The sequence below is a fragment of the Cupressus sempervirens genome, chromosome 7 (genome assembly GCF_028749045.1).
Source record: "Cupressus sempervirens isolate cs-2001-9-10 chromosome 7, ASM2874904v1, whole genome shotgun sequence".
In the NCBI taxonomy this organism is placed as follows: Eukaryota; Viridiplantae; Streptophyta; class Pinopsida; order Cupressales; family Cupressaceae; genus Cupressus; species Cupressus sempervirens.
In genome coordinates, this window is record NC_143124.1 from 527,516,719 (window position 1) to 527,532,451 (window position 15,733).

Sequence of the window (15,733 nt, forward strand, 5' to 3'; positions counted from 1 at the left end):
CCTGTGCTTTCGACTACGACACACTTGGTTCTGGTGGGTATACACGGTATCCCAAGGTTTGGACAGATCAGACAGCCGATAGTGATGACACTAGTCTCAGTTACGACGCAGCCCACCATAGAGACACGAGCTGTAGCAGAGTCACATCCAGCATCGACGGAGATAGTAGCCCCAGTGGCACCGATGGAACCGGCTCATGAGACTCTACCAGATATAGGAGAGACTTTTGTACCTGACAAGGAGATGGAGATAGACACGGAGACAGAGGTGTTGGAGGTACCCGTAAGTGAGGAATTGGGGGCATCAAGTGTCCTACTGGATATAGCAGGATCTGATGCGGTGGTTGCAGAAGATACGGCACTGTTGGCATCCCTTGAGCAGGACAGCGAGAGAGAGGACCAGACACAAAGGGTGAGTGCTTTTCTGAGTACAAAGTTTCACCGAACTCTAGCACCTCGAGTGACATACTTGCCGACACCCACGCGAGAAGCAGTTTGGGAGAACCCACTACAGGAGGTTGTGCAGGCACAGAATGAGGGAGTAACGCGTAGCGCTGTTGAGCATATGGCGGATGAGGTGGAGTAGGCTATGGGTACACAATAGAAGCACCCACTAGTGCAGGAGGCAACGAGGACAGAGGCAATTTTTCTTGATGATGTCGCAGCTCTAGCATCTCGGGCTCACCAGGTTATAGATTCGACAAAGATGCAGGCGTTGGAGTCAGTAGGGAAGGAGCTGGAGGGAGTCATATCCTTCATGAGGATGGGATGCCCAACTGCCTTTACCGTTTGTTTTCGGGAGAGGGGATGGCCCGATGTGGAAACCACAGAAATGCGACAGGATTGGTCCATGACAAGGGAACCTGCAAAGGAGGGCCGGATTGAGGTACTGATTCAGGAGATCGTGAGGTTATAAAGGGAGATATATTACATCCTTCGGAGGAGTCAGGCGGACCAGCTAGCAGCTGAGCGAGCTTGGGAGGAGTCAGTTGCCAGGTTTGCTTCGGAGAGGGCAGCCTGGGAGTCGGAGCGGGTGGCCTGGCAATGCGAAAGGACAGCCCTGTTAGCAGCCAAAGAACAGTTAGCAGCAGCAAATGAACAATTAAGGACAGAAAAAGAGAAGATGGCAGCAGACAAAGAGAAGGAATTGGGAGAGGTCGGAGAGATGATGCAGTCAGCCTTAGAGCTCCAGTTGGAAGCAGAAGCAGAGCTGAAGATCAGGAAAGAACAGGTCTACAAGCTAAGGGCAGAGGTGAACGAGTTGCGGACGCGGATGACCACTACACCAGGGACACATCCCTCTGTCTAGTACTTATGCACTGATGCATTTTGTTAGTAAAATTTTGTTAAGGAATCTTGTTGTATTGTCGTCTGGAGACGACCTTTCTTTTGGGGGGGGATGATGTTGTCGGTAAATGTATCATGTAGCTGATGGGTAGAGTAGTATCCAAACGGGCGCGTGACGCTTGAGTCATCCCTTTGGAAAGGTATAGGTACACGTCCGAGATGGACTTTGGAATCATCATGGTAATCGGAAATCATTGTAGTCATTGTAATCTGCAAATGCATACATGAATAAAGTACCTGTTCCGAATTGAATCGTGTTATACTTGTGTTGAACTTCTTACCCTATGCGGCAAACAGCTTGAAGGGGCCTTAGGCCAATTACATTTTGACTTTTATGATCTTTACAGATTACTCACATTGCTGAGCAAGTGCTCTCTATTATGGTATCCTAATTCATTTTGGATCTCTTAGGACTTGATGTCTTTGAACATGTTGTGTTTTATTGGGTAACAAGCTTAATCGTCTAGACTCTAAAGCACACCTAGAGAACAACTAGTTGTCATATAAATTGCTACCTAGGTCTATATTTATGAAAGTAATATTTTTTAGTTTTATCATTTCTATTTAGGCATTGTGGATTTCATTCTTAATAGTATAACGGTTTTTCTTATTTCTAAGCCACACATCATATAAATACATGTCAGCTTTTGTTGAACAGTGCAGCTTTGAGCATGCTACCTTGGCCCAAACCAGAGGTCTGGCCATCAGTTCCACCTGATTCTGAAGCAATGGTGCTTGCAAAAGAGAAGGTATGCTTATTGGGAGATCAAACCTATCTCAGTTCATTCCTTGTTGTTCTCCTCAGAATCACTCAAGCGTCCTATTTCTGTAACACAATTTTCCTTATTATTTTTCAGTGAAGCTATGATATCTGTACCAGTTTATGTTTTATGCCTAAGCTAAAATAGTTATTTATGCTAATATGTCATCTTGACAGGTCACAGACCAAAAGCCAAAACCTTTTGGAATTATAAGGAAACATTTACCATTAGGACCTACAATGCTTCTTCGCGAGGCAAACAGAAGGAGAGCATCATTGTCTGCTGGGAATGTATCTGAATTGTTTGATAGTCGTCATCTTTCAAAAGAGAGGTAAATGAAAAAATAATATTCTTGCTATATGTTGTCAGAATGTCTAATTGCTAAAACTTACAAGATATGCCGCTTTGTGTGCATATTTAATTGCAAATCTGTCCTATAGTTGCTAGATTTAAAGATGATATCTGATTTTGTTTATTGTTTTTTTCTGGGTCATACCTCTTAAATACAAATTGACATCTACTATTTAAACATCTCCCTCAAAAAGTGCTTCCTGTTTCATGTTTTCTTATAACATGAATATATTGCAGCCAACATGGAGATAATGTTATTGTGATGTCACCTTCACCGCCTTCATCTAAAGGTTCAATGTCTCGAACAAACTCTGTATCGGCAATTGCAAATAGTCTGAGCCCATCACGTGCTTTGTTTGATGGTCCAATGAAGCTTTCTGAAATTCAAGTTGCGGCAGAGTCTGCCTTGCATGAAACAGTCACTGATGATGCCTTACGTAAAGCTCTGTCAACAATTGAGGAACTTGAGGTACTGATTTTGCTCTAAATGGCTGTTTCTTTTTGTCTGAAAACAAGGGAAGATTTGATGATTGAAATATAAATGACATTTATTTATTTTTATGTGAACCTCAATTTATTTCAGAGCTGGAACTTCTGAATGTATTTTATTTTCTCCTTAGAGAGCAAATACTTAATCAGAACGAGTGCATTCTGTGTAATCATTTATTTATATTCACGGCTGAAATTAACAGCATTTTTCTCTTGAATTGCAATATTTCATCAGCACACAACCATATCTACTAAGAATTATTAATTAAGTATTAATTACATATTCGCAAATAAATGACCACTAAGACTTAAAAAATAAATCAATTGAATGTTATTTGATTTCAAACAAGTATTCACTAAGCATGGAAAAACAATCGCCATGAACACATGATGACTATAGACACATGAATGATGTGATGGCAGATTTGTGCCAAATATAACCATATAGGGATGCATCATGAAGATATCTGAACAAGGGCTAAATGTAGATAGGAGTTAATGAAAACAAAGCCAAAGAGAATAAGAAAAAACTCAGATGGCACAATGAGACAAAAAAGTGTGAAGGGCATGCCCTAAGCTAAAACTAGTCAATGTTTGTTCTTTCTTGACTAGTAGAATAAAAAGAGACCTAGAGAATGTGTACAATGAATGTGATGTTTTGAATTCAATTTCTCAATGATGTTAACTGTTTACAACAGTAGTTACTGAACAAAACCCAATTCACTGTAAATATGAACTTGTTGTGAAACTTCTGTAATGCTCACTTGTCTAGTATGGTTTACTAATAAATAAAAAATATATATAAAAATTAATTATAATTTATTATTACAATTAAGTTAATAGAACAATCAAAGATAGTACATATTAAAAAGATTTCAAATTTTGGAGTTATAAAACTTATCTATTTGTATACAGAGCATGGTAATATCTTCCAAATGCCTGTCCTTTCCATGCTGCAGATCTGAACTTTTACTTTATTGTAAGTGCATAACCTTTGAGTTTGAGGCTTTGAGCTATTTGCCAGAACCGACTGTATTCTTCTGAAATGAAAATTCAGATTATATAAATAATGGTGGAAGCATTCTTCATTTGTAAAATAAATATAATATCTGATAAGATGAAAATTATGATTTGGCAGTTATAATATCTACCCCTTGCATACATAATATGGGTCCTTATAAATTGACAGGAACCTCAGTGTACTGTCTTTTTGAATTATAGATCTCGAAAGTCAGAAAAATGATCAGGACCTAGACATCGTTCAAGTCTAGGAGCATTGTGTTTATGATAGTTAGTAGTTTGCATTCATTGCATGGAGTAGATCATTTACTTCTGTAGTCAACATATTTTAGTTTATTGATTTTGAGTTTTGACAGCAGACAGTCAATATCGCTGTTCACAACCAACCTACTTTATGCACTCATTGCAAATTCTTTTGTTGTCTTTTGTAAACCTTTGATTTTCTTTGAGCCGTATTCAAATATATATTATTGTCTCCTTTGGTCTTATTTTCCTTGGAAGTTTTAGTTTGTTTTCATGGTTTGTCATCTAGAGGTTGGTTGATTTTCTGCTAACCTTTGAAGATGTTTAAGAAGAAATTTGGGCAGTTTATATTGTTCAAAATTGGCATTTTTGTTGCTTACCTTGCAAAAATAATTTACTTCGTTCTTTGATTATATTACAAGTATCTGTAAATGGGATTTCAATTAAACTTTCTGTTTATGGAAATTGCTACCCCAGAGTTATGTCATGGGGGATTTCTAATAATTTTTGTTTCAAATTTGACAGAAAATGTATTTAGATTTGACAAAAGGTGCTGCTGAAAATTATCACCGATCTTGGTGGAAAAGACATGGAGTTGTGCTTGATGGTGAAGTAGCAGCACTTTGTTTCAAGCAAGGGAATTTTGATTCTGCTGCAAAGCTATATGAGAAGGTTTGTGCTCTATATGCAGGCGAAGATTGGCAATCATTATTGGCAGAAGTGCTTCCTAATTTAGCGGAGTGCCAAAAGCAGCTTGAAGACCATGCCGGATATCTTACATCTTGTGTTAGATTGCTATCACTAGGGAAGGGCTTACTGCTTGAGCAAGAACGACAAGCATTACAAGCAGAGGTGGTCAGACTTGCTCATAGTCAAATGAAGAATCCTGTATCACTTGATGTCTCATCATTAATCACTTTCTCTGGAAAGTCTGGGCCTCCACTTGATTTATGTGCAGGTGATCCTGGTAATCTTCATGTATCCGTGTGGAGTGGCTTTCCTGATGAATTTATCCTAGATTCATTGAGCCTCACATTAATTGCAACATTTAGTGCAGATGAAGGGGTTAAGGTGTGTGCAGGCATCTCTCCCACAGACCAACATTTGTAATGAATTTGATATGATGTTATATTTCCCTAGGATTTCAAATCTATGATTAAAACTGTCCATTCAAGGTCTACAATCAAAGCTATTTATGCCTTGAAGTTATTCTTTCCCTACTTTTTGCTTTTCCAAGCTATTTTCTCTGCCATTTATGCAGGTGATAAAATGTTCCAAAGATCCTTTACTAAAGCCAGGAACAAATGATATCACGTTGCAATTACCACCTCAGAATCCTGGTTCATATGTTCTAGGAGTCCTAACTGGTCAGATAGGGCAGCTAAGATTCAGGTCACATACTTTCTCAAAAGGTGGGCCTCCTGATAGTGACGATTTCATGAGCATTGAGAAACCAGTGAGACCTGTTTTGAAGGTACGCAACAAATTCAAAGATTCATTTCATGAATTTGAAGCTTGTTATCGATGGATATAAGGACAACTACATTTAGCATTGAATAAAATTGTGAAAGGACAAAGAGTCAGTATACCATTTTTAAATTTTTGGGCATTTTTTGGTTTTCATTTGTGTTCTAGAAGTATATATGTGCTTAACAAAGTATCTCCAAACAAAATTGGCACATAGGTTGCTGCCCTCTCTAATGCTTATCTTGTTAGCATTTTGATGAAAGTATTTGGAATAACAGTTTTTGTAATTTATTTCTTTCATTTATCTATTTCTGTTCAAATCTAGCTTCTGTAGGTTTTTTTATTATCCAACTTATCAACTTCAAGAACAATAGGTTCATAGAAATCTGTACAGTGAGGGTTTTGAGTAATTGAAATAATATTTACTTAGGTCTCTCCACAAAGGGCACTGGTTGATATCACAGCAGCTGTTTCATCTGGATTATTGATTGGTGAACTCCAGTGGTTGGGATTGGTTATCAGGCCCATTGATTACTCTCTTAAAGGTGCTATTTTGCACATTGATACGGGTCCTGGTTTACAAGTTGATAAGTCTAATATCATTGAGTTAGAGACCTGTAATAAAGCATTTCATAGTTTACCTCAGAAGATATCCTCAGTATCATCAGACTTCAATGCTTCATTTGATGCAAACGTCTCTGTAAAAGGCAGTGGAAATGATATTGAGGCAACTGTTTCTTGTGATGGTCAACAATTACAATTGAAAGATGGAAAGTTGGTTATCCCAGACTGGGCAAGTAACATCACCACAGTTTTATGGCTTCCAGTTCGTGCAATCGACGATAAATTGGATAGAATGATTGCTGATGGTAGGCAGACCTCTTCTTCACTATCATCCTTGAATGTTACTGTTGCACATGGTGGCAGTCTTTCTTCACAAGGGCAGTCTGAGCTATCCCAGAAACGTACTATTGTTGATGGAATGAGAACCCTTGCTCTCAAGCTGGAATATGGATCATCTCGCAGTCGAATATTTGAAAGGTTTGATAATTTTTTGGCTGTAATACTTTTAGTTCAATTGCATGTGATTGGTTTTTACTTGGTATTTGAATAACTCTGATAGATTTGTGACAAATGTGGCTTCCTTTTCCCAGAACTATTGCAGCGCATTTTATAGATCCTTTCCGTGTCAGTACACGTATTGTGACAAAAAGCAACGATGGAGTTTTGCTTTTACAGGTATTTTTATGTCAGAAGTGCATCCTATATTATATTTTTGAAATTTCAGATCAAATTTAGTGCTGGTTTTATCTCATGCAGCAATTGTAAGGAATATCAAACACAGAAATGAACTAAATGGAAAATAAACGACACTTAAATTTAATGTACATTTCCCTTAACTATGCCAATATCATATGAATAATTTGCAAGCTGTTGTCAGATAGATAGGAACCATTGGCCTCCGCAAATGGCATTAAATACACAAGTCTATGGATTTGAAACTTAACCCCAAGACTTTACTTAGCTAGATTCCAAGCAATGACCAGCTTGCACTTTACTTAGCTACTTGAAAGTTTAGTTTGCACCCTGTAGCCCTCATCATTGGTATACACAATCTTAGCCCTGTGATGTCCCTTCTTTTGGCTGGCTTAGAAATTAAAGATATTTACTTTGAGTTCTCTCTACTTACCACAAATTGAAATCTCTAAGACCACTTGTAGACTTATATGATTGGTATTAATAATATATCTCAGAATCATAATTGATTATATTACTTTATCGAGAGATTGTTTTTAACAATACTACTACTAACTTGGAATGCAAATTAGTAAGATGCCCCATGAAACAATGTGATGATCTCTGATATGACTATGGAATATGCTACATATTACCTCCTACTGCTTATAAGCATTTCTATTATATCAATATTCTCTAGATCACTTGTAGTGATGATGGCAATTTGTTGTTTTTGATTATGACTTTTGATTATGCAATAGTGCTTAGATTGGTCTACTAAGACCTTCCATCTATGTATGAATTTTTATCTGATATATCTGATTATGTAACCATCTTCAAAAGGAATGCTTGTCTAATTTTTCTTGTATACTATAGCAATTCCAGGAAGCTGCACGGTTTCATATATTTCACTACCCAAGCATACGTCTTGTTGGGTGGATAGTTTTTAACCAATAGTTTTGGGCTAAGTTACTGATTCAGATGCGGATTCCGGAAGTGGACACGGGATGCGGGGATTTTTTTTTTTTGGATGCGGATGCGTGAGGAAACATGTGTATATATATATATATATATATATATATATATATATATATATATATATTATAAATTTATATATAATATATGCAAAGAAATGCAAGAAATATACAAAAACAAATCATTTGATAATATGACTATGAATCTATGATACTTAACCCTTTATCAAAATTCAAGATATTTCAAAATTCATATGATATATCAATATCAATATGTGCTTGTCCAACATTAGTGTTTAGTCTTAATTTTTAAACAATAAGTTCAAATAGGTCATGTTCAAGATTCCAACAAAATAAAAACATAGTTAATGATTGAAGTCTAAAGATTCAATCAATCGGAGTCTGCCTCTGAATCATAGGGATTCGCAAGAAAATCCACATTCTCATCATCATCTCCAACTGCTGAAATATTATTTGAACCAAGCATTGTTCCACTTATGCTAGATGCACCATGTGCCACGCTATCATCATCACCGTCTCCAACTGTAATAAGATCATAAAGTGTTGCATCCAAATTTGCACACTCAGGGGCTACATCCCAAAGCTTTGTTGCCCCTTCCTTGTAATGATCATTCTTACGTAACAAAAGACGCAAGTTGGTGTGGACAAAGACCAAGTCCTCAGCTTTCTTGGAGCCCAACCGGTTGCGCTTCACTGAATGGATAATGGAGTATGTACTCTAATTCCTTTCAGCAGCAGAAGAACTAGCAACCTATATAGTTGTCACAAAACATACAAATGAAAAGCAAATTAATTTTAAAGAATGTGTGAAACACTAAATTCTAAAATGCAAGTGTAAACATAAAAGTTTAAAACAAATTTACAAAACAAAATAAAAAACTTGTGATAGGACCTTGATTGCAAGAGGTTGAAGATGCTTGAAAGGTTGACCATACATGTACCACCATGTGATAGCTCCCATTCTATTTTGGTCCTTTAGTGCAAATGGAGAATGCCTTAACCCCGAAGCAAACAACCCAAATTCTTCCCTCACTTTTTCATGCATTTCTTCCAATGGGAAGAGTCTTGTAAGAGCTTTGTGGCACCCCTCAACAACCTCCTCATCCGCAAATGGTGCAACTCTACCCAGCATACCAACTACCTCCTCACTGTAGTACCTAGGAGATAAGGCATATGCAAGAAGGTGCAATGGGGTAGTCATCTTATTCGAGCGATGGTGGATAATTGCTTGCACTTGGGTGCATAAGGCTTCACATTGTGTGGGGTCACTCTCATGTGCTTGTATAGAATGTTTTACCTTCTCAACCATGGTGTCCATGCCATCATACACATCCCCCAAGCAAGGTGTATCTGTATCAGCAAAACGGAGCATAGTCATGATGGGCCCTGTGAAATCCAATACATATGCCACACGAGCCCACCAACTCTCACTCAAGATCAAATCCCTGATCCTTTGTACTCTTTCTGAATTTGAGATCTTCCATACACCCCATTGATTACCAATGACCATTTGGCCCAATGCATCTTTTACCTTGAGGAGTCATCTCATAACAATTGTATGAGATGCAAAATGGGTCTTAGCAACCTAAGCAAGTTAACAATATGTCAATTGACAATATAATTATAAATATTAATTTTTAACTAAATTACAAAACCATGAAATTTAGTAATTAAAAAAAATTAATTTACTTTCAGCAACTCCAATTTGGAGTATGTTCTAAAAATGGATTGTGACATGTGGTGGTTGGTCACAAACATCTGTATGTCCTCCCCCTCTTCATATATTTTCTTCACCCAATCTACTTCAGTACCAATCCTCTGCATGATCAAGTTAAGGGAGTGAACAGTGCATGGGGTCCAAAAAATATGCTCATACCAACTCTCAACCAAAGCACCCGCGCCCCTCCAATTTTTGGCATTGTCTATGTCCACTTGTACCACATTCTCACTACCCACAATCTCAATGGCCTCAATGAGAATTCTAGAAATGAATTCGGAATCCTTCACTTGCCCCACACAATCAATAGCCCTCAAAAACATTGCCCCTTTGGGGGAAACTGCAATCACATTAATCAGTGGCCGGTTTCTTGTATCCTTCCAAACATTTGACACAATAGTTAGACCTGAAGTTTTTCAAGATTTTTTGGTTGGTTGAAGGTCTTTCTCTATATGTGCCTTCTCTTGTTGCAATAGAGTTGTACGCACCTTTTCATACCCCGGGCTTGTGTAGTCAGCTGGTGATTTTTTGATTGCTGCCACCATTTCCTTCCAATATGGTGATCTCACCAAGTTGAAAGGAAGCCCATTCGCATAGAGGCAACGTGCAATAGCTTCATCGACGCGGTCTCTTGCCTCCATTTTAAATGCGGTGTGCAATGGGCCTCTTTTGCGGGTTGAAATTTCCACTTCTTCCTCATCCTCTCTTGGCATAGGTACTTGCAAGAATGGGTGTTGGGAGGATGCAATTGGTTCAGTGGGTGTCTATAGCTTGCTCTTTGAGGAAGGACCTTGATAGTAGCTTTTTTTTGATCTATTGATCAATGCATCAGTAGCTTCTTGTTCTCTTACAAATGAAAGTATTTTCGCACTAGTCATCCCAGTACCATTTTTGCCTTTGCACATTCCAAATCCTTTGCCAGCAAGGCCCATAAAATGAAGCTTCACTCAGAAATATGAGCTATTAAAAGGTTTTCCTTTGTTACTTTGACAATAATTGCACTTCCAATAGTATGAGCCACCTCCTGAACCTGTGATATCCGTGTTGTATGTCTCCACAAAGGAGGACCTACACCAATTTTGAAATTATCAGTCCCTTCCCCTCCTTGGCCCCCCATTGAACTTTGACTAGCACTACCACTGGTATCCATTCTTGCCTAGTTTTTTGCAACCTATTTTTTAAGAAAATAAATAAATTTTAATTACTTCCTAACAACTATGAACATCAATGATCATGCATACAAGTGGAAAGAAGTGAGAAAAACTACCTAAATAGATACCCAAAGTTGCTTTTACATATCTTTCAAAAAAAAAAAATTGAAAAGAACTTTAAAAAAATCATCGAAAACTCAAAAAAATTCATCTAAATACTCAAGAAAAGGATTGATCACTTACCTTGAATGGTTTAAACTTCTTTGAGAAAGTTATCTCTCCCTCTTCGATTGATCCTCTTCGAAAATGCTGAACTTAGCTTCACAATGAAGGAGTGGCTGTAGGTGCAAACAAAGTTCTAAAATTACTCTTGTGAATGCTTCTATATTGACCTCTAGGGTTGTTTTAGGGTTTCATAGTGAAAAATCACTTTAAAAATGCTTTCCATCACATGTCTTAATGCAAATTTAAGTTAAAAAATATTGTTTTTAATTTGTTTTTTGGGCTTAGCCTGCGCTGGGCCTGCGGATGTGCCTGGATGCCCTACGAGTGCTGGCCGGAAGCCAGCCGCAGGTAGCCAGATACGCGGGGAAGCTGAGTATCAGCTTCCCCGCGCTTCAACTACTTGCGGCTGGCTTCCGGTTAGCACCCGTAGCGCATTTGGGCGCATCACGCATCCATCCGCCTCGGATGCAGAAGCTACCCCTAACGCCCACGAATCGGTATCTGAGGTTTTGGGTAAAATTTAGTCGCAAAATAGGATGACCAGCCACAGTGTGTGAGATACTGTTGTGAGGTTCTCACACCATTGCCCCAAAATTTTGGGGACCCCCTTTTTCGGTCGCCTTGGCAAATTTTTTTGAGTTGTCCAAAAAATTTTGATTTGATTTTTGAAAACTTTAAGTCTTGAACGCCTTCAGGTCAGAAGGGAGAGAGAGAGAGAGATTTATTTTCACCTAGTTTCAACTTGATTTTCCAGAACGACCAATTTCATCCTTAGGCCGAACAAATTTCAAAGAACAACACTTGGCAGGATAAAATTGTAAATCTTGTACTTAGACGATTTTTTTTGAAAATTTGGATATAATTGTATAAATTTGAATAATTTTCAAAAAAATGAAATTTTGTTAGATTTAAGTTTTTTGGAAAATCTTGAATTTCTTCGGTGAGAAAATTAATTTTGTAATTGTGAAATCAAATAGAAAAATTGACTTTAGAGTCTAGAGAAATGATTTATTTTTGTAAAAAAAATTATAAAAAAAAATGGCATAGCAAAATCGATTTAGAGTAAGTTGCAAAAATTGGCATTAAATGGATCAAATCTGCCTTTGAAGATTTTAAAATATTTAAAGAAATTAACAATTTTAAATTGAAAAAATCAATTTTGGCTTGCCAAATCTGATTTTTAATGATATATTAATTACTAAATCATCATTAAATGAAAATGTTTAGCATCTCCAAAGCTTTATTTATTTTATTTTTGCAATTTTGGTCTAACCGGGAATTTAAAAATGCACATTTCACTATGGCAAAATTAATTTTTTTGCTTATCCTTTAATTCTGGCCAGAATTGTGCATTGATTAATGTTTTTTTTTCCCTCTTAGGTGCAAGTCAGCCAGTTAGAGAAGGTAAGTGAATTGGGTATAAGAGGGATCTCCTTCCCCTTACCTCCTCATTCATTTCATCCTCCTCTTCCATGCTTGGGTGAATTTTGGGGAAGGCAGCGATTTTTCTTAAGGAAGGTGATTTTTTCCAGATTTTGGCATTCTTGCAAACATGGATTTCCATTGTTGGCAATTTGATTTTTTTCCATGAAGGCTGCATTTCTGCCCTAGGCAACTTTTTGTGGCAAATCAGAATTTCTTGCCCTAAGGTGATTTTTGTGGAGCCAAAATTTGTGGAAAACAAAGTTCTGATTTTCTAGCAAAAGGCTGTGATTTCTCCTAGAGGTTGGACGATTTTTGGTTGGTGAAGAAAACAAGGGGTAAAGTTTGGATTTTGTGGCACATGCACAGACAATTCCAAGAGTAGCAAATTTTGATTTTTCCAGCTAGGGTGTCAATATTTGCAAGGGATTTGAAATTCTTAGGTCTGATCCTAAATTTCAAAAGAAGACCCAACCATTGGTAAATGTAAGTTCAATTCATTTAGAGTTGAAAGGGGTCTTTAAGTGGATTTCGCTCTTTTGTTCTTGTCTAGTTTTATTTCCTTTGGTGTTTCTTGCATTCATCATCCACCACTTCATCATTCCATCCTAGGTTGAAGATTGGAGATTGATAAGGGTAGAATCCATGATAAGACATTTGAAGAGGTAGAAATAAACTAGACCATCCTAGGTTGAAGTTGGGAGATATAAGTGTGGTCTATCATAAGGCAATGACAAGGTAGAAATAAGGTTGAAGATTGAAGATTGATAAGTGTAGTGATAGGACTTAGCGAGGTAGAAATAAGTATAGCATCCATTGATAGAAAGAAGGTTGGAGACCGATAAAAGTAGTCCATATCACTTAGAATGAAGGGGCAGAAATAAGTGTTTAGGATGGTAGATGTTAGTGCAAGCAAAAACCCTAAGGGAACAAATACTAAGAAAGACAAAGAGGATATGATGCCCAAAACAACTTTCTTCTCGAAAATGAGGCGAATAATCGATACCAATGTCGGTACAGTAAACATGATACAGGTAAAGGATAGACTAAAGGAAGGACAATCCTCTATGGCAAAGAAGATATACAGAAGTGAGATTGTACATGTAGCAGCTTTTCCTCCTACTTTGCCTTGTCCAAAATTGGTTATGGAGTGCACATCTAGGTTTGATCTGATCAGTAAATTCATCATTTTTGATGAAGGGAAGAGAGTGTTGGCCAACATTGGCAGACAAGCAATCAAAGAAGCATTTAACATTCCTTAGTACAAGAGCATGATAGCGGTGATGATGAATCAGGCAGCCAAGTCATTTCAGGATAACCAGGAAGCTAATTTCATGCATCTAAAACAGGATTGGCTACACGAGGGAAAGAAAGGAGTAACCAGATCATCAAGGCTCACAATTGCAAATTTCAAATCAGAATGTGGCGATCTCATTGTGCTTCTCAGCAGGATCATGGGCCTAGCTCAAGGTATGCAATTCAAAAACTAGATGTACTTCTTTATCGATGAAATTGAAAAAGGAAAAAGAAGATTTGATTGGGCTATGATCATAAGCGAAAATCTAGAGTTGCAACTTAGAATCATACAAAACCAAAAGCAATTCTACATGGGATCCTATTTGTTTTACCTAATTGCTAGATTGTATAAAAGTTTGGGTTTTAAGGTCTTAGGAGAAATTGGCAGTGGGCGGGGGCAATATTTGGTGCATGGATGCTATCCACAGCTTCATTTGTACAACAACAAAGATTACAAAATGTTTTGTGATGCCTTTGCCATGTTGATAGTAAGGGTATTACAAGGGACACCTACTAGGAGACTCTCATCGGAAGCAGAAGCAAAGATAAAGAAATATGGAAGTTGGCTCATCCAATTTTTGCAATTCACATACATTAAAGTAGCAGGAAGCATAGTTTGTCCCAATAGGCTTCCAAGATACCCACCCGACAAGGTAGTTTTGATGGAATTGGCTAGGCAACTTGAGCATTATGACAGAATAATGAGACTTGAAGGTAAGATAGGAATTACCTTCTCATTCAAAATTGGCAATGATAGTTGCTCCAATCGTGTCGCCTTTGCAGCTGCGGAGAAGGAATTGGAATGGTATCATTTAGGATGGCATAGAACAAGGCAAGGATTTGATCCTAATGGTCTTATCAAGGTATCTCACGGAAACACATTTAAACATGTTCCCACTATAGAAGACTTTTGGGCCAATGCCAAGGATGACTTTCATGTGAGAAAGCTAGCTTTCTCAAGATTGTCGGTGAGCATGATGAGAGATATCAAATGGAGAGGCCTTGATATTCCTGATCAACTGGAAGATGATGGAGATGTGCTGAAAGAAGATTATGATACAGTAGAGGGAACAAAGTTGAATCCAGTAGATTGGGATGATCATCAGGATCCTTTCTTGGAGGCAATTACAAGAGCAGTTGATTTGCATACCGAGTCATGGTACAATGAAAGATTAAGGAAGCTACAAAGTCAAAGGATTCCCCTTATGAGAAGATGAAGCCAAAAGGAGGTCCAGCGGAATCAATTGGACAGAAGGGTAAAGGAAGTAGCCGGCAACAAGAAACAGTTAGGAGCAAGAAGAGAGCTTTGGAGGTTGAAAAAAGAAAAGAACATCAGTAACCTTCAACAAAGAGATAGCACACAACACCGTCAAGGGAAAGTATAATTGAGGCTAGAGGCCAAAAAGATAACACAAGTGAACAAAGGACTGTGGTAGAGATGAGCTTTGATTCAGAGTCAAGTGGTTACAGTGATAGCACCGAGTACTCTCCTCTATTAGAAAACCAACAAGGAGATGACAGGGCAATTATTAGTGGAAAAGAAGATGGACCGATTGATATTGAGTAAATAAGTCAGGCGCCCGAGGCCATTGGTGATGCTTTGTTAGTCAAACCAAACTCAGATTCAGGGAGATGCACCGCACCACTATGGTTAAGGCAAATGCTTATGCCAAGAGGCGAGGTAGTAACTGTTCGAACGATTGAAGACATCCAAGGACTAATAGAGAAGGGTGATAGCGAGAACCAAAAACAAATGGCAAAGATGGTGGCAAAGGTAATCGGGAACGACAGTGATGGTTACCGAAAGGTTCAAATTGCTATACTAACAGTCAACAAGGCATTGGATGAGATTGTGGCCCAAGAATATGAGATAGTGGAACATAATTTGGGAATAAACACAAATGACATGGAATGTGAAGAGATCCAGGAGGGTATAGCTTCAATCAGAGAAAGGTTGAGGAAGGCAAATGAAAGGATCATGAAGTTGGAGGCCGAAAAAAAATATTGGAGAGAT

General features: G+C 37.9%; 2 protein-coding genes across 2 annotated transcripts in view; one reads left to right on the forward strand and one right to left on the reverse strand.

Moving 5' to 3' along the window:
• The window catches only part of CLUB (TRAPP II complex TRAPPC10/CLUB), a 259,180-nt gene that overhangs the window by 213,102 nt on the left and 30,345 nt on the right, over positions 1-15,733 (forward strand). The window contains exons 10-16 of the mRNA XM_089791885.1: positions 2,005-2,095; positions 2,284-2,438; positions 2,696-2,927; positions 4,736-5,281; positions 5,472-5,684; positions 6,108-6,718; positions 6,832-6,916. Of these exons, the coding sequence (XP_089648011.1) occupies positions 2,005-2,095; positions 2,284-2,438; positions 2,696-2,927; positions 4,736-5,281; positions 5,472-5,684; positions 6,108-6,718; positions 6,832-6,916 (1,933 nt within the window). The remainder of the gene's footprint in view (positions 1-2,004; positions 2,096-2,283; positions 2,439-2,695; positions 2,928-4,735; positions 5,282-5,471; positions 5,685-6,107; positions 6,719-6,831; positions 6,917-15,733) is intronic.
• Positions 8,231-10,923, reverse strand: LOC149547842 (uncharacterized). The gene is made up of 2 exons (XM_089794808.1): positions 8,789-10,923; positions 8,231-8,659 (listed from the first exon to the last, which is right to left on the reverse strand). Exons 1-2 carry the CDS (start codon positions 9,416-9,418, stop codon positions 8,627-8,629), a joined length of 663 nt encoding a protein of 220 aa, XP_089650934.1. The 5' UTR covers positions 9,419-10,923; the 3' UTR covers positions 8,231-8,626.

Coding starts and splice junctions, on each gene's coding strand:
- LOC149547842 (XM_089794808.1), bottom strand. CDS start 9,418: ATGGTCATTGGTAATCAATGGGGTGTATGGAAGATCTCAAATTCAGAA. Junction 8,660..8,788: donor CAATCAAGGTCCTATCACAA/GTTTTTTATTTT, acceptor ACAACTATATAG/GTTGCTAGTTCTTCTGCTGC.